The sequence below is a fragment of the Malus sylvestris genome, chromosome 7 (genome assembly GCF_916048215.2).
Source record: "Malus sylvestris chromosome 7, drMalSylv7.2, whole genome shotgun sequence".
Taxonomy (NCBI): domain Eukaryota; kingdom Viridiplantae; phylum Streptophyta; class Magnoliopsida; order Rosales; family Rosaceae; genus Malus; species Malus sylvestris.
Window position 1 is genome coordinate 18,325,824 of NC_062266.1, and position 18,092 is coordinate 18,343,915.

The following is an 18,092-nucleotide window of genomic DNA, read 5'->3' on the forward strand; positions in this document are numbered from 1 at the left end:
GTCTTAAATCAACTAGACCAAATTAATTTAGTGGCAATCAATGAGTGAGTGAGCGTCACCCCTATTTTAACGGGTGAGGAAAGTTGCACTCTTTCTCATTTTATCCTAAAAAGGAATTTGGCATCCATGAGAGATAATGGCTGAACAAATTAAGTGCCTCTTAATTTTGGGATTTTTTTTTGTTAAATACAATATGCATACACACGAGTTTAGAATAACTACCCTATTTATAAAAACTAAACCATTTGCATGCTCCATGCAAATTCTATATGTTCCCAAAAAGGGTAACTACCCTATTTATAGTAAAGGATCGAAGTCGGCTATGGAACTCATCCACTAAAGAAAAATAGTAATAAAATACAATCTCTCTTATTTTCAACTAGTAACTCATACTGGCATACTGCTGCGTGTAGGTTTGGGAGAAACTTATTTCATGCATGCAACACGTATTGAAATGATCTATAGCTTAGTCACCAGCATGCCATGCAAAGTTGACAACAAGACTTCTTGATAATTCTTATAAATTAGCAGCATGGGGGAGCTTATCAATATATAACCATGAACAAACGAGCTACTAGGTTTCTTGTGGAAGGTGGCTACTACACGTAGCAGGTGGTGTGAAGTTAATTAACAATGCAGCAAATTCTCGGGGTAGGTCCCTAGATATAAAATAATCTACAAATAATAATTTTAAAATACGGATTCTCACACATATGATCTAACAAATCCATCGTTTGACAAAAAAAAAGTTCATACCAATCAATAGCTGTAAGTAATCCATGTGAATGTAACAAAATTCTAAAATATGAAGGAAAAAAAATACGAACAAATTGATATATTTGATATCTAAGGTGGGAGTATGAAACACCCAAATGGAAATCGATGCGTAACCACTGCATGTTTTAGTATATTCTTTAGCTAGAATAACTGATATTCGCATCACCATAACCATATAGAATGAAATAAACAAAATAACAATAAAAATTTGTAGATATATTTGCCCATGCACAAACAGAGCCGTGGTTGCGCTGCCATTATCACATAAAATTGATTTCAAAAAAGGGTAAAGAGAACTTATCCAATCAAAATTCAACGAAATAAATTTATTAACTTACAGATAATACATACATACAACTAATATTCAATTATTATCTGATATAAAACAGTGTTATTTACTTATTATATCAGATAAAACAAAAATATAGTGTATAAATTGTGATCTTCCTAACACATTCTCATGAAGAATAACTCTATTTTGCACCGCTAGAGCCTGGAACCATGTGGCTATTATTATGATTATTATTATTATTATTATTATTATTTTCAAATGAGGAATTAGTTGGTAGCTTCGTCACGATAGACTACCATTTTGGGGATGAAAAAGATTGAGAGATGCATCTCAACTATCTTATAATCACCATCATATGATTTATCAGCACAAAAAATCAAACCCAAGACGTGCCGGAACCACGTGACCATCATTCCGTGTTACATATTTTTATTTTATTTTTGTTCAAATTCGGTGTGACAATTCACTTAACTAAACTTAGGGATGTGGTTATAAATGTGGGGTGTTGTCGACGTGTCCAGATCCGATTAAAACATCTGATACGGTATGGACGCTGGAGCCGCGTGCCTCGCTGTAACCGACGAAACTCGACCTCTCAACTTCCCCTGCTTCCCCCACCCATATAAAATCTCATTTCCAAACACGATTCATGTCAAAAATAAATAAATAAATAAAAATCCCGAGATTGAGAAATAAGGGAGAAGAAGGAGAGTTTGAAAACGAATCCAAAAAAACCCAAATCAAATCTGAGATTATCCCAATGCACTACTGGGTTCGTTTTTATTTTTCTGAACACAGGCATTTTCTCGGTTTGATTTGCGTGTGAGAAGAAAAAAATTGTGTATTGTTAGTCATTTTTTGTGATTTTTTTTTTTTAATTTTTGTTGGGTTTTTATTGTTGTTCAAAAATGGAAATGGAGGTGGAGAAGAAGTATATTTCTGCAGAGGAGCTGAAGAAGCACAAGAAGCCTGGAGATTTATGGATCTCTATCCAGGGCAAGGTTTACAATGTATCCGATTGGGCCAAAGATCACCCCGGCGGCGATACGATTCTGTACAATCTGGGCGGCCAGGATGTTACAGACGCCTTCATCGCCTACCATCCCGGCACTGCATGGCAGTACCTCAAGAAATTCTCCACCGGAATTTATCTCAAAGATTTCGAGGTCTCCGAGGTGTCGAAAGAATACAGAAGAATGGCCACGGAGTTTTCGAAGGCGGGTTTGTTCGAGAAGAAGGGACACGGCGCTCTGTGCTCAATCGTGATCATTGCCATCATGCTCAACCTCGTCGTGTACGGAGTTTTGAAATCCGACAGCGTCTTGGTACATTTGATCTGCGGGATGCTTCTGGGGATGTTGTGGATTGAGGGAGCTTACATCGGACACGATTCGGGGCATTACCAGGTAATGTCTAGCCGATTTTACAACAACATCGCCCAGATTGTTGCCGGTAATTGCTTCACCGGAATCAGCATTGCCTGGTGGAAGTGGACGCACAATGCCCACCACATTGCCTGCAACAGCCTCGATTACGACCCGGATCTACAGCACATTCCGGTTTTTGCTGTCTCCTCAAAGTTTTTCAATTCGATCACCTCGATTTTTTACGGGAGAGTTTTGACGTTTGATCCTCTGGCAAGGCTCTTGGTCAGCTACCAGCATTTTACATACTACCCGGTTATGATGGTGGGGAGGGTTAATTTGTTTATCCAGACATTCTTGCTCTTGTTTTCGAGGCGGAATGTCCCGAACAGGGGATTGAACATCATCGGAATCCTTGTTTTCTGGACATGGTTTCCCCTCCTCGTTTCGTGTTTGCCCAATTGGAGTGAGAGGGTTATGTTTGTGCTGGCAGCATTTGCAGTGACGTCGCTCCAGCACATCCAATTCACATTGAATCATTTCTCCGGCGACACCTATCTCGGTGCCCCCAATGCCAATGACTGGTTCGAGAAGCAAGCCGCGGGGACTATAGACATCTCCTGCTCAACTTGGATGGATTGGTTCTTTGGCGGCCTGCAGTTCCAGCTCGAACATCATTTGTTTCCGCGAATGCCTCGCGGACAACTTAGGAAGATTGCTCCAACCGTGAAGGAGTTGTGCAAGAAGCACAATTTGCCATACAGGAGCTTGTCCTTCTGGGAGGCCAATATGTCCACAATTAGGACTCTAAGGAATGCTGCCCTTCAGGCTAGGGACGTGTCCAATCAAGTCCCGAAGAACTTGGTCTGGGAAGCTTTGAACACTCATGGCTGAGACTTGCTCGAGACCGTGTCAATATGTATTTACTGTCCCACAAACACACACATTGATTCGTTTACATTGCGATTGTTTTACAAGTTTGGGGCATCTATCTAGCACGAAGAAGATGATTATCTATCAGCTGCGTTTTGTCGATTGCGAATTTGGTATCATTTCGTTTGGCATTTCTCTTCTGCTATATTGATACAAAGTTATGGAGGTGTATCTCTCTGAGACTCTGTTTGCGTTGGTTAGGCCTTTTGTAATACTTGCGGATGTTAGTTTTTTTTTTTTTTTTTTTTTTTTTTTTTAATAAAATTAATTATATATTTTAAATTATTTCTCACATTCCTCAAAACTAAAGAAAAATCGTATCGACAGTAAATTAAGCATAACATAATAAAAATGTTAGCTAAAAAGGAGAAACCAATATCCACATACATGCAAACCAAGACTTGCTTCTCCTCTTCCTTGCCTGTGCAAAGTATTACTCCATCATATCTTTTCTTCCCTGAAACCATCTCTATTCCAAGCATTCGTAAACCAAACTTTGTGATAATTCCAAGTTCTGAGTGGTAGCAATTTGAAACAAAGGGCAACCTCGCTACAGTTGAAGCAAGGTGATGAAAGGCAATTTCTTTACCAATTATCGATAATGTCAATAAATGTTCGATAACACGTCAAAAGACTCAAGGCGCTATACAATGCCCATGATATAGGTCATGGTCTAAGATATCTATAATATCTCCATATTTACATCGAAATTTTTCGTATTTTTAGACTACCGATATTTTTTTGGACTACCGATATTTCCGATATTATCGATATTTTAGACCTTGCTAAGTCACTCATGTATCTTACCATGCAATGTATAAAGTGTAAAATATTGTATTAATTCATTATATATAAATGATTATAGTGTGTTTAAACTTCTTTCATTAATTACTACATATTTTCTACACTCACAATGTTTGCCAGCTCGCTATATAATCATCTTAAATCAGTTATATCTATCATGCAATGCATTTCCTTCTAATTTTTTGTGATAAACTAATAGATAATTGACTAAATAAACATCCTGCAAAGTTTCAATAAAAATTTCCAAGTTTTTCTTACAATTTCCGTGGTTTTTATTCAATTTTTATCGATATCGATAATATCCTGATATTTCCATTGAAATTTCCTTGTTTTTGGACTACCGATATTTCCGATATCATCGATATTTTATACCTTAGTATAGATATCTTAGAGCATCTTCTTTCAAAAGATAAATGTTAAATATTAATTTGATGACTAACAAGACAATATCAGATTTTTTTTTTTTCTAACCGATATGTTTTTTGTTATAAATGATATTTGTATGATTCATTTTAAAAAGAAATCAATTAAAATAAATTTTCAAGATCTATAATCGATGTATTAATGAGATTCATACAATAAAATAATTAATAATTATTTGACATCACATTTTCTCATATGTCAATCGCTTGGAACTTGCTCTTACTTTCAAATTTGATTACATTGTTGGAAGTTTTGAGACTCTTGTCCCACATTGGTGAAAACAAGATTCCAAAGTACCTTTATATATGTTTTGTCTTCTACAATATTAGTTATGTGTTGGACCACTTGGAATGGGAGTTGAGGCTTGGGCCACCATTTTTGTGGATTGGGCTTGATGATTATACCATAATATTAATATAAATTAATATTAATTAATCAAGACAAGGGCCTTGGGGCACTTGGGGCCTAAGGATTAAAATTAATCTGATCAATTAGTTTTAATTTCGAATTAAGTTTTTAATTAAATTAATTAAAAACGTTTTGATTAAAGATACAACCTTTTATAGAGAGTTGTCAAGCTTCAGACACATCCAAAAGGTATTTGAAGAGGTATGAAAGAGCCTATATAACTGGAGTCCTCAGTTCATCATCTCATCATCTTTTCTTCTTCCTTTTCTTCCATACAAACTTTCCAGAGAGAGTAAACACACAAAGCAATTCGCTAGAATTCTATAATCCACTGCGGGTTGTAGGATTAGGTAGTTGTATCTTGGTCGAGCAGACGTTATAGAACCACAAGCACAATAGTGGGACGAAATTACTGTTCGAATGACATAGCTTTTTGACACACCCCGTCCCGAAGGAGGGCATGCTGGCCGTCACGTGAGAGTGACGTAACCATTTGCACAGTACGGAAGCTTTAAGATACAATTTAAATTGATACACCCGAAGGTGAGTCCTAATTTTGTCCAATCTGTCAGAACACCGTCGAATTCCTCGTAGTCACCACACCTTTGTGATTCCTGAACCTGGAGGGGCGCAAAACCAAAATTGAGTGGGTCAGTAAAACAATTCTTTTCCAAATCCAAACATTTCTCAAAACGTTGTAACCCCTCTCCGTAAAACCTGTATACTTTCCCAGAAATGTAAAATATAAATATACATATATATTCTCAAAACTTCATTTTTACTATCTCAACATTATCTCTTTATCAATCATGCCATGCCATGTCATCTCAACATTTCTCATATTAATTATGCCATGCCACATCATCTCAACAGTAATAAGGTATGAATGCATCAACATAATCATATCAGGTGCAAGAAAGTAATCAACCGTAGGCCCTCTAATAGCCCTATACGGTTGAACCTAGAGCTCAAAATCTATCATTATCACTCTACCGGAGTCACCTCTGTGACCCGTCCGGCCTTCTGCACACAAGTTACGCTCTAGTGCTTCTCATAAATCATCTGTGCACATAATCTAAGGTCACCCACCAGTCGGAATCTCACTAACACTCTCGCGACTGGTCTGTCGTACCCACTCCGCGTGGACTGTACGACTAGCATCTACTTGGATCCAAGGCGAGCGTGCGATGCGGTGAATACTATAAGCACTAAACCATGGTGCAGGATTTGAGCTCAATATATATCATCATCATCATAACAGTAATTAAATACTCATCTGTGCGTCCACCGCACCATTTCATACATATGCATCATAAATCAATTCTTACCTGTGCGTCCACCGCACCAATTCATACATATGCATCATAAATCAATTCTTACCTGTGCGTCCACCGCACCAATTCATACATATGCATCATATATTAATTCATGCATGGCATTTCAACTCACATTTCTATATACTTTTCATATCAATTCTATGCATGGTATTTCACTTCCCGTTTTTCCACATAACTCATATGCATTTCATTTTAAACATATTTTCATGCATTTTCAATTTCTGGGAAAACGTTAAGTATATATATATATACGGAAAACAAAACTGCCCACTCACCTGGAGTTCATCCAACAACTCCCTAGCACCACACATCAAGGCGTCACGACGATCGCCGCCTAGAATAGTAATCAAATCCAACCTCAGAATTCATATCGATAGAATATTTAACTTATATAAAATACGTCACTACGTAGTTCGATCCGGAAGATCTGCCACTCAGATTTTAAATCCATAACTTCCAGAGGTCCACAATATATCTCTAGGATAACATTTTATATTATGGACTTACAATTCCAATTCCGGAAGATCCGTAACTCGGATTCCCAATCCGTAAGTTCCAATAATCCTCAAATATTACGTACTATAACGTATCAAAGTTTGGTGATGATCCAACGGTCGGATCATCAATTCACATTTTCACCTAAATGTGAAAACTATAAAACGTTATTTGAACACCTAACCAACAATCTTCAATAACTTTCTCATACGGTGTTCAATTTAGGTATATGAATATACCACAGTGATCTACTCGACGTCACGGACGTCGACATATTTTTAAAATAATTTTATTTTTATTTTTTATTTTTACTGTAGCACCTTCTTCTTCCTTGGGTCGCCGGACTGGTTTTTCCGGCGGCCGTTTTCTGAACAGTTTTTCAAATTGCCATAACTTTGTCATTTCTCAACGAAATCAAGTGATTCAAAAACTAAAGTTGTAGCCCTTGAAGAGACAAAGAGAATGGTACCTTGCAAAACACCTAGTTCGCCGTGGTTTGGCCGGAAACTGCCTCGAAAGCCTCGGAGGTCGCCGGAAACTGGGTATTTTTCAAATGAGTATAACTTCTTCAATACTCAACGAAATTGAGTGAAACAAAAAGGAAAGTTGTAGTACTTGACGAGACGAAGAGATTGATACCTACCTCGACTCCTAACTCGCCGGGGATTCGCCGGAAAAAGCTTCGAAAGCTCCGGCCAAACTTTGAACTTGTCGATCTCCGTGTTCTTACGTCCAAAAACTTCCAACGAAGCACTCCGAGCTTCCTTGGGACCTCACTAAGCTCACTATGAGCTTGGATTGTCCTAAAAATCAACCAATTCAAATCTCATGAACAGTACACTTTCATGGGGAGTTTAGAATCTAGGTTTTCCGAAGTAAAACTTACCTGAAATGGATACCAACGTGATCGTGAAGTCCTCAGGATTCCAATGGTGGTCTCAAACTTGACGTTGGTATAGATTTAGGGTGGTTTTGGGGGTGGTCCGTGTGAGTTCGAAGGAGAGAGACAGAGAGAGTGAGAAATCGTGAAGGAGGAGAGAGAAAGACAGTGAACGGGAAATGAGGAGGGTTTTGAGGGATGTGGGGATCCCACGTGGTCCTTATTCCAATCTCCAAACACCAAACTTTAACATTTTAACCTAAAAATCTAAGTTCCATCCTTATTAAATTCCATTTTATTTTCAAACTTAGGAACCTAGATAATTAGCAACCTGAGCTTCACAAATTTAGTATTTCTTAAGGGCAATTTCGTCCATTCACAGCCACGAATATAATAATTTGGAACGGGCTGTGACAATCTTCCCTCCTTATAGAATTTCGTCCCCGAAATTCCAGCAACCAACCAATTCATCAACACTTATACCAACCTCGGTAAGTTTCTTTCATCCGATTCTTTTTCTCCCACGTAATTTTCTTCCACTGAATGATTCCTTCACAAAACTTTTACCATTTACTCTATCTTAACTCTCAGAACCTTCTTTTTCCAATCCAAATTCTACTTTTCTAAGGTGAACACTTCTAAAATATAAAACCATTTACCTTATATACTCGATTAGTGGCATATCCATCTGTTGATGTCTTTTGTCATTCCTGGTTACTTTTAGGTTAACTTAATCACCTGAATACTTTGAGGAGACTCATCCATAGTCTCAGGGTCTACTAAAACTCTTTCTCGATCGAATCTTTCTCTACCCAGAAATATTCCATTCACAAGTCAACAAAACACACACATGACACACTTCATGAACCTTATGGCTTCACTTCGGAAACTGCGCAACCAACATACTTAAGAAACTTAGCAGTTCCGTAATCCAATTCTCTTTCCATTTCCGTTTCGAAATAGAAAATAGCTGTCTCAATCCAAAGGTTTATTTCTTTCTGCCTCAATCTGCTGACCAATAAAAATGTCAAATGGTATGATAAACCTTATTACTTTCGGAATATTGCAGAAGTTGAACAGTGAACTTCGTCCAATATTTGCTTGCTTCAAATCCTCAGCATTAGGCACATACTTTTTGTTTTCTTGTATCCACATACCATTTGAGTCTCGAGTACGACCTTACCAAAAGGCCTAACTTGAAACTTAGCAAGTATAACTTCTTCTCGATCTTTCATTCTTAACTTTACTTTAGTTGATTTCCAATCCACAAGAAGATAATCTTGGCAAGCGTACTAGATATTAGTTCTTACTGCAGTCTTCTTATCAAGTGCTTCAGCTAGAACAAACTTTACGATCACCCTGATCGTACAATCATGTTCATTAAGCAATACAATTCACTTTCGCTGCCTCATATCAAAATCCTTCCAAGTAATGGATATTGAAGACTCTTTTGATTTGTAAAATCTTGCATTCTCACTAAAATATAATGTCTCCATAACTTCACAGCAAGGATGGTAATCGTGACTTCCAAATCACTAGTAGGGTAATTCATCTCATGAGATTCCATTTGTCGTGAAACGTATGCAATCACCCTAACATTTGCATTAGTACATATCCAAGAACATTTAATGTAACATCACCATATACCGATAATTATCGCTATCTTCTGGGAATATTAAAATACGTGCATGAGTGAGGAAATACTTCAGTTGTTGAATCCTTTGCTTACAATTCCTTCCCACTCATACATAACCTCTTTTCTCATCAGTCTCGTTAATGACAAAGCAATGACTAAAAATTCTTTCACAACCATCCAAAATAGCCTGGTAAGCTAAGAAATTCCAAATCTCAATTACGACTCGTGGTTGTTCCAAATTCTCAATTTCTGCTATCCTTTAAGGATTCACTTGAATACCTTAAGCAGACATAACAAATTTTAGAATGCCACTTGATCCATTTAACTTTAGCTTTTGCTAAACTTAGCATACAACTAACGTTCTCTCAATCTTTGCTTCATTGACTTAATACGTTTACATACTCTGCTCTGGCTCAGAATATGCCAGAATATCTTCAATGGAAATGATATCAATTTATCAAGGCATTATTGGAATACTTCATCCAATAACTCATAAAACAGCATGAGTATCCATATAGCATCACCAAACTTCATAAAAACTATAACAAGTCCAGAAAACCATCTTATGATCAACGTCACTTATAATATTCAATTGGTAGTAACCAGATCTCAATTCAATCTTTGAATCTTCGCAATTACTTTTGAGTTGGTTAAATAAACATCAGTACATCACCATGGATAACGGTTCTCAATCGTTACCCGACTCCATTATCTATAATCAAGGAATAGTCTTTAAAGTCCATTTTCTTTCTCACCCACAAACTGGTGCTCCTCAACAGTGTTGTACTAGGTTGAATAAAACTTTTATCAACCAATTCTCTCAACTGAATTTCCAATTCCCTTAACTCATCATGAACCAATCTTTAACATAAATTTATACCTGGCAACAAATCAATAATGAACCTCATATCTCTGCCTGAAGACAATCCAGGTATACTTTCAGAGAAGACATCAAGAAAAGTCTAACTCTTTCGACATTATTCACACTACTCCAAACAACATCATTTAGCACCACATGAGCTAAGTATTTTTGACAGCCTTTCGAAAACAATCTCTTTGCTCTCACAGCATAAATAATGGCTGAACTCAATCCACTTTGCATACTTACAAAAGTAATCTCTGTTCATCCAGATCGATGGAAAGTACTGGTTTCCCATAACATTTCGTCTTGTCACAATTATAACCAACCAATCTAATGGAACAGAATTAACTGATACAATATATATTCTATTATTATTAAGCATTCCAAATAAGTACAATACTAACATAAAATAATCTACCGGGTTGCTTGCTTAACGAATCCACGAATGAGTTATTAATATTACGGTCTGCAGCCCGCAATACTGATAAATCATCGTTGTCTCGATAAGTAGGCAACCACTCACAAAGATATAACATTACTATTTTGTCACTCAATGCAAAATACATACACTCGTCTCAACTACATTTATTTACCACTCTCTAGGTAATATCATACATAATAAGAAATATATCAGCCGAAGTCAACTAGAATGACCAATACGGTTGATTCAACTCTTATCTCAATAATACGTCGGCCGGATCCACTCCGCGTGGTCGGCACGGCCGAGCCTATAACTCACCAATTTCTCATGTGTCAGTCAAATCCATTTCTCATGGTCCGTACGGCTGAACATATAACTCATCAAATATCTCTGTACTCACGGTCAATCCGACCAAACTACTAAATCCATAACTCTGCTGAATCGACACTATGATTTCATGGAAAATTGTTGAGTACAACTGATTCTAGGGACGATTCACAACTCTGTGTCCCTTCTGTTCACATAAACACATTCATTAATTTCACATTTCCCAAAGTGTTAATTTTGTACCTGCTGCACAAAGTACATTTCCTTTACTCGAGACACCTTGTCTCAAATATCTGGGATTACCAGTATATCCATCACTTTTACTCTGACCAGCGACATTAAAACCTCAGCTGGAAGAATTAACTCTAGCTTCACTTCTTTCGAAGCTCTGAATCCTTCGATATTCTTGATATGACGAATCATTAACTTTATTGTCTTCTTTTAATTCCCATTCTTTTCTTATTCTTCTTTATTCTCGTTGCTCATGTTCTCAGAGTCCTCAAGGCTCAACAACATCTAGCATACTCCTGATAAGAACTACAATGGATAGTGGTCACCCAAAATACCACTTCCCTTTTTGCCACCCAGCTTAAAACAACATAACACCTCCACCAAATTAACAACAATATCTGGATGGAACGAGGCAAGTCTGAAAACTTTCTATAATATCCCTCGATCATCACCTTCCTTGTCTCATATTTGTAAACTCTTGTTTACTACCATCAATAAATGCCGGAGGGATAAACTTTTCCTTAAAAAATTTTAAATCGGCTGATTCCTCTGGTGACAACAATTAACATTCCTGTTTCCACCAGGATGCAAATTCATACCCAAAACCAGGTAGTCGTCTCGACCCACCTGTCAGAAGGAAATTTCCTTTGACTTGCATAATATGAAACATCTTTTCCAATTGGTTAAACCGTCACTCCGCTCCCTCAGGTTCATCATTTCATAAGGTGATTCAAATTCAACTCATAACCCGTCTTAAAATGTCCATTTTGATAATATACTGAATCACCATAATCATAGTTTCCCCCAAACCGCTAAATCAGGGAGACTAAATTCCTCTAACTACGTGGTTTGCTACGACGCGGTGTAGTTTTGACAGAATTCACTATAAACTTCTCAAGATGTCCAAGATTGCAACCATGCTCTGATACCAACTGACACACCCCGTCCCGAAGGAGGGCATGCTGGCCGTCACGTGAGAGTGACGTAACCATTTGCACAGTACGGAAGCTTTAAGATACAATTTAAATTGATACACCCGAAGGTGAGTCCTAATTTTGTCCAATCTGTCAGAACACCGTCGAATTCCTCGTAGTCACCACACCTTTGTGATTCCTGAACCTGGAGGGGCGCAAAACCAAAATTGAGTGGGTCAGTAAAACAATTCTTTTCCAAATCCAAACATTTCTCAAAACGTTGTAACCCCTCTCCGTAAAACCTGTATACTTTCCCAGAAATGTAAAATATAAATATACATATATATTCTCAAAACTTCATTTTTACTATCTCAACATTATCTCTTTATCAATCATGCCATGACATGTCATCTCAACATTTCTCATATTAATTATGCCATGCCACATCATCTCAACAGTAATAAGGTATGAATGCATCAACATAATCATATCAGGTGCAAGAAAGTAATCAACCGTAGGCCCTCTAATAGCCCTATACGGTTGAACCTAGAGCTCAAAATCTATCATTATCACTCTACCGGAGTCACCTCTGTGACCCGTCCGGCCTTCTGCACACAAGTTACGCTCTAGTGCTTCTCATAAATCATCTGTGCACATAATCTAAGGTCACCCACCAGTCGGAATCTCACTAACACTCTCGCGACTGGTCTGTCGTACCCACTCCGCGTGGACTGTACGACTAGCATCTACTTGGATCCAAGGCGAGCGTGCGATGCGGTGAATACTATAAGCACTAAACCATGGTGCAGGATTTGAGCTCAATATATATCATCATCATCATAACAGTAATTAAATACTCATCTGTGCGTCCACCGCACCATTTCATACATATGCATCATAAATCAATTCTTACCTGTGCGTCCACCGCACCAATTCATACATATGCATCATAAATCAATTCTTACCTGTGCGTCCACCGCACCAATTCATACATATGCATCATATATTAATTCATGCATGGCATTTCAACTCACATTTCTATATACTTTTCATATCAATTCTATGCATGGTATTTCACTTCCCGTTTTTCCACATAACTCATATGCATTTCATTTTAAACATATTTTCATGCATTTTCAATTTCTGGGAAAACGTTAAGTATATATATATATACGGAAAACAAAACTGCCCACTCACCTGGAGTTCATCCAACAACTCCCTAGCACCACACATCAAGGCGTCACGACGATCGCCGCCTAGAATAGTAATCAAATCCAACCTCAGAATTCATATCGATAGAATATTTAACTTATATAAAATACGTCACTACGTAGTTCGATCCGGAAGATCTGCCACTCAGATTTTAAATCCATAACTTCCAGAGGTCCACAATATATCTCTAGGATAACATTTTATATTATGGACTTACAATTCCAATTCCGGAAGATCCGTAACTCGGATTCCCAATCCGTAAGTTCCAATAATCCTCAAATATTACGTACTATAACGTATCAAAGTTTGGTGATGATCCAACGGTCGGATCATCAATTCACATTTTCACCTAAATGTGAAAACTATAAAACGTTATTTGAACACCTAACCAACAATCTTCAATAACTTTCTCATACGGTGTTCAATTTAGGTATATGAATATACCACAGTGATCTACTCGACGTCACGGACGTCGACATATTTTTAAAATAATTTTATTTTTATTTTTTATTTTTACTGTAGCACCTTCTTCTTCCTTGGGTCGCCGGACTGGTTTTTCCGGCGGCCGTTTTCTGAACAGTTTTTCAAATTGCCATAACTTTGTCATTTCTCAACGAAATCAAGTGATTCAAAAACGAAAGTTGTAGCCCTTGAAGAGAAAAAGAGAATGGTACCTTGCAAAACACCTAGTTCGCCGTGGTTTGGCCGGAAACTGCCTCGAAAGCCTCGGAGGTCGCCGGAAACTGGGTATTTTTCAAATGAGTATAACTTCTTCAATACTCAACGAAATTGAGTGAAACAAAAAGGAAAGTTGTAGTACTTGACGAGACGAAGAGATTGATACCTACCTCGACTCCTAACTCGCCGGGGATTCGCCGGAAAAAGCTTCGAAAGCTCCGGCCAAACTTTGAACTTGTCGATCTCCGTGTTCTTACGTCCAAAAACTTCCAACGAAGCACTCCGAGCTTCCTTGGGACCTCACTAAGCTCACTATGAGCTTGGATTGTCCTAAAAATCAACCAATTCAAATCTCATGAACAGTACACTTTCATGGGGAGTTTAGAATCTAGGTTTTCCGAAGTAAAACTTACCTGAAATGGATACCAACGTGATCGTGAAGTCCTCAGGATTCCAATGGTGGTCTCAAACTTGACGTTGGTATAGATTTAGGGTGGTTTTGGTGGTGGTCCGTGTGAGTTCGAAGGAGAGAGACAGAGAGAGTGAGAAATCGTGAAGGAGGAGAGAGAAAGACAGTGAACGGGAAATGAGGAGGGTTTTGAGGGATGTGGGGATCCCACGTGGTCCTTATTCCAATCTCCAAACACCAAACTTTAACATTTTAACCTAAAAATCTAAGTTCCATCCTTATTAAATTCCATTTTATTTTCAAACTTAGGAACCTAGATAATTAGCAACCTGAGCTTCACAAATTTAGTATTTCTTAAGGGCAATTTCGTCCATTCACAGCCACGAATATAATAATTTGGAACGGGCTGTGACAATTTACTCTAGCGTCTATCTTCTGTAATCAAGTTAGTACTGTTGATATTCTTATATTAATTTCTGTATTTATTGTATACTTTTCATTCTGTATAGCAAATACTTTTTGTGAAATAAAATTGTGAATTTCAAGTTCTGTTTATTTCTGTTATATTTGTAGACATCGAAATTTCGGCAAATAAATGTTGACCGATAAATCAAAGTTTCAACGCTCATGTATTACATAAATTTTACACGTAGCGTATGTCTAAACAAAAAAATCGAAATAAGTTGGAAAAGTCATCAAACAGGACACATGTCAACATCTGGCAGAAACGACTTATTTCATCTGGAATATTATATTCAAAATTAGGCCTTGGAAAATTCTATAAATAGAAGCCATTTCATTCATTTTAAGGAGGAACCAAAATCATTAGGCAAAATTCTTAAAGCTCTGAAACTCTGAAACTCCGAAGCTCTCAAGTATCCAGGTTCCCAAAGAATCAAGAAAGCTCTCTTCGATCTTCAATCTTCGTTCATCGTTCATCCTAAGATCAAGCCCCAACGGCCCTTTGGATCAACAATCATCCACCTTCAAGATCAAGCCCCGACGGCCCTTGAAGAAAGTATTCTTCGTTCTTCGTTCATCGTTCTTCTAAGATCAAGCCCCAACGGCCCTTGAAGAAAGCACCATCGTTCATCATCTGTTCATCCAAGATCAAGCCCCAACGGCCATTTGGATCAACAACGTCGACAAATCCACACATCCAACTGTTCTTCAAGATTAAGCCCAAAAGCCCTTGAAGATCCGTTCATCACTGTTCTTCAAGATCAAGCCCAAAAGCCCTTGAAGATCCGTTTATCACCGTTATTCAAGATCAAGCCTTAACGGCCCTTGAAGAAACACTCATCCTCAAGATCAAGCCTCAACGGTTCCTTGAAGATCCGCTCAAATCCACCTTCAAAGATCAAGCCCACTGCCCTTTGAAGAAACTTCAAACAGTTCATCCAAGATCAAGCCTCGACGGCCCTTGGATCAACGAAACATCCACAAATCAATACCTTACGGAGATCGAATCAGAGGATCAAAATAGAGAGAGATTGTAACCCAAAATCATCAAATACAAATATTTGTTTGTGCACGTTGTTCTTGTCTCTTTCGTTTTCCGGAAAATTTCGTGTTCACAAATTGGCACGCCCGGTGGGACAATCTCTACCTCTCATCTCTTTCTCCGTTCAAGAAATTCGAGCACACTTCCAAAATTAATGGCATCAAAGAAGGCTCAAACTGTTCCCGCAACTGGCGCAAAGAACAAGAGCGTCCTCATCGCAAGTGGTGTCACTTTAGGCATCACGACTCGAAGCAAGGCAAGAGCTACTTCTGCCGCCTCTTTCACCTCTGCATCAACTCTGCCAAGGGAACAAGGGCACCCAAGGCACGAGCCTTTGATCACCTTAGCCTCACCAAGGGCACCAAGGGGCGAAAGTCCAAGGAAATACTCCGAATCCATGCTCTCCGATGCCGATTTGAGCGGCAGTTCAGCCATGCAAGTCATGACCATTGTAGCAACTTCAATCGATGAGCAGCTGGCTCAAATGAATGAAGCAATCGCAAGGCTAACCCGAACTGTGGAAGAAAAAGACTTGCAAATCGCTGCACTCGTCAGCCGACTGGAGCCACAGAACGGTGAGAACCCTAACCCAGAAGATGAGCCTAAGGTGGAGAGAATCGATGCGAAGCCGGAGCCAGACCAAGCAGCGGCACTCATGGGATCTCTTTCTATCCAGCAGCTCCAAGAGATGATCACCAACACCATCAAGGCACAGTACGAATGGAGCTCAAATACCTCCGGGTTGTACTCAAAGCCTTATTCAAAGAAGATTGATGCCCTAAAGATGCCGAGGGGATATCAACCACCAAAGTTCATGCAGTTTGATGGAAAAGGAAACCCAAAGCAGCACGTTGCACATTTTGTCGAAACTTGCAACAACGCGGGGACGGAGGGAGACTACCTCGCCAAGCAGTTTGTGCGCTCGCTGAAAGGAAACGCCTTTGAGTGGTACACGGACCTAGAGCCTGAGTCCATCAACAGCTGGGAACAGTTGGAAAGGGAATTCCTCAACCGCTTCTACAGCACTCGCCGCACTGTGAGCATGCTAGAGCTAACGAGCACAAAACAATGGAAAGATGAGCCGGTCATTGACTACATCAACAGATGGCGCACTCTAAGCCTCGACTGCAAAGACAGGCTCTCGGAGACCTCTTCAATCGAGATGTGCGTCCAAGGTATGCAATGGGGTTTGCAATACATCCTTCAAGGCATTAAACCACGGACCTTCGAAGAGCTAGCCACCCGCGCCCATGACATGGAATTAAGCATCGCCCATCATGGGAAGAAAGAACCGATCTCTGACTACAAGATTGACAAAGTTCTTGAGACAAAGGTGGAGAAGGCTGCGTGGAAATCCACCAAGGAAACAATGACGGTCAACACAACTCCCGTCAAAATCCCTACACGAGGTAAGGCGATTCAAACCGAAGCTTTTCATGATCAAGAGATGCGTAGACGCACTTTGAAGGAGCTTGAGGAGAAGACTTATCCATTCCCCGACTCTGATGTGGTTGCCATGCTGGATGACCTGTTGGACAAGAAGGTGATCGGTTTGCCTGAGTGCAGACGGCCGGAAGAGATGAATCGTACCGACAGTCCAAGATACTGTAAATTCCACCGCTTCATCGGTCATCCGACAGAAAAATGCTTCGTGCTGAAAGATCTCATCATGAAGCTGGCTCAGAAAGGAATCATCGAGCTAGATTTTGACGATGTTGTGAAGTCAAACTATACCACCATCACTTCTGGCTTTTCCAACTCAAGGTTTTTACCTCAACCGCTGGGGGCATCCTCCAAGACAAGCAAAGTTGAAGGATGGACTCAAGTCACTCCTAAGAAATTGCACAAGAAGCATACGTCTCCTCCACAAGTCCGCCAATCGGAAATGGGGCAAAGCAGCTCTTGTCAACCTTCAAAGCAACGTGAACGTGTTGAAAATGATGAAATTTCAACACATAGATCGTCCATCCCCATCACGATGCGCGATTTCTTTCCTGAATACTTCTTCAATCACTCGGTCAAGGCTCCTTGCTATGAAGATTGTAAAGAACGCCTCTCCAAAATTGCTTGACAAAATTCACAAGGCTCCTCGCCTGCACGAGCCTAAACTGCATGGCACAACGCTCCTGATCCGCACGAGCATAAAAGGCGACACCAACGCTCCTGGTCTGCACGAGCATAAAAG

At 39.1% G+C, this 18,092-nt stretch overlaps 1 protein-coding gene and 3 long non-coding RNA genes across 4 annotated transcripts; 1 reads left to right on the forward strand and 3 right to left on the reverse strand.

The window, feature by feature from the left end:
• Positions 1 to 1,693: 1,693 nt before the first annotated feature.
• On the forward strand, positions 1,694 to 3,475 carry LOC126630714 (delta(8)-fatty-acid desaturase 1-like). Its single transcript, XM_050300865.1, has one exon. It carries the CDS (start codon positions 1,978 to 1,980, stop codon positions 3,325 to 3,327), a length of 1,350 nt encoding a protein of 449 aa, XP_050156822.1. The 5' UTR covers positions 1,694 to 1,977; the 3' UTR covers positions 3,328 to 3,475.
• Positions 3,476 to 5,429: 1,954 nt separating this feature from the next.
• LOC126629880 (uncharacterized) lies at positions 5,430 to 14,813 on the reverse strand. The gene is made up of 9 exons (XR_007625883.1): positions 14,408 to 14,813; positions 14,165 to 14,324; positions 13,991 to 14,059; positions 13,302 to 13,360; positions 7,720 to 12,309; positions 7,477 to 7,636; positions 7,303 to 7,371; positions 6,614 to 6,672; positions 5,430 to 5,621 (listed from the first exon to the last, which is right to left on the reverse strand). It is a non-coding gene; the product is annotated as an uncharacterized LOC126629880 (long non-coding RNA).
• Positions 6,179 to 6,607, reverse strand: LOC126629882 (uncharacterized). Its single transcript, XR_007625884.1, has 2 exons — positions 6,382 to 6,607; positions 6,179 to 6,329 (listed from the first exon to the last, which is right to left on the reverse strand). It is a non-coding gene; the product is annotated as an uncharacterized LOC126629882 (long non-coding RNA).
• Positions 12,867 to 13,295, reverse strand: LOC126629883 (uncharacterized). Its single transcript, XR_007625885.1, has 2 exons — positions 13,070 to 13,295; positions 12,867 to 13,017 (listed from the first exon to the last, which is right to left on the reverse strand). It is a non-coding gene; the product is annotated as an uncharacterized LOC126629883 (long non-coding RNA).
• Positions 14,814 to 18,092: the final 3,279 nt, after the last annotated feature.